The 1,025-nt window shown below is 42.0% G+C and overlaps 1 protein-coding gene across 1 annotated transcript; it reads left to right on the plus strand.

The window, feature by feature from the left end:
- The first annotated feature begins 376 nt into the window (after window positions 1-376).
- LOC100448143 (fatty acid-binding protein 5-like) lies at window positions 377-703 on the plus strand. The gene has a single exon (XM_054549370.2). It carries the CDS (start codon window positions 377-379, stop codon window positions 701-703), a length of 327 nt encoding a protein of 108 aa, XP_054405345.1.
- Window positions 704-1,025: the final 322 nt, after the last annotated feature.

Consider the following 1,025-nt stretch of genomic DNA (forward strand, 5'->3'; position numbering starts at 1 on the left):
CGCATGCCTGTAATCCAAGCTACAGGGGAGGCTGAGGTGGGAGAATCTCTCGAATCCGGGAGGAGGAGGTTGCAGTGGGCTGAGATGACGTCACTGCACTCCAGCCTGGGCGACAGAGCAAGACTCCGTCTCAAAACAAACAAACAAACAAAAAATCTTGTATTCATTGAGAATAAATTGTGTATTGCATTATTTTTTCACTTGAGAAGCTGGTATTTCAAAATGGTTAAAAACACAAACCAGTAGGCTGCCCACGCCAATCCCGCTCCGCTGGCTCCGCACGCTCCGCACAGCGGCCTGCCCGCACCATGGGGCCACCGTTCAGCAGCTGGAAGGAAGATGGCGCCTGGTGGACAGCAAAGGCTTTGATGCATACATGAAGAAACTAGGAGTGGGAATATCTTTGCGAAATATGGGCGCAATGGCCAAACCAGATTGTATCATCACTTGTGATGGCAAAAACCTCACCATAAAAACTGAGAGCACTTTGAAAACAACACAGTTTTCTTGTACCTTGGGAGAGAAGTTTGAAGAAACCACAGCTGATGGCAGAAAAACTCAGACTGTCTGCAGCTTTACAGATGGTGCGTTGGTTCAACATCTGGAGTGGGATGGGAAGGAAAACACAATAACAAGAAAATTGAAAGATGCAATCAGTGATGGATTGTGTCACGAACAATGTCACCTGTACTCGGATCTATGAAAAAGTAGAATAAAAATTCCATCATCACTTTGGACAGGAATTAACTACAAGAATGAACAAGCTCAGTTCAATAAGCAAATCTCCATACTGCTTTTTTTTTCATTACTGTGTTCAATTATCGTTATCACAAACATTTTACATGCAGCTATTTCAAAGTATTAGATTAATTAGGATCATCCCTTTGGTTAATAAATAAACGTGTTTGTGCTAAAAAAAAAAGAAAAGAAAAAAGAAAAAAAGGAAAAGAAAAAGAAAACAGACTATGTAGCCAGATTACCTGGTTTCAAATTCCAACTCTGGCACTTACTAGCTGTGTGACCTT

This window comes from Pongo abelii, chromosome 11 (genome assembly GCF_028885655.2).
Source record: "Pongo abelii isolate AG06213 chromosome 11, NHGRI_mPonAbe1-v2.0_pri, whole genome shotgun sequence".
NCBI classification, from domain to species: Eukaryota; Metazoa; Chordata; class Mammalia; order Primates; family Hominidae; genus Pongo; species Pongo abelii.

Excerpts from the sequence above, each read along its gene's own strand:
- LOC100448143 (XM_054549370.2), top strand. The coding sequence starts at position 377 with ATGAAGAAACTAGGAGTGGGAATATCTTTGCGAAATATGGGCGCAATG.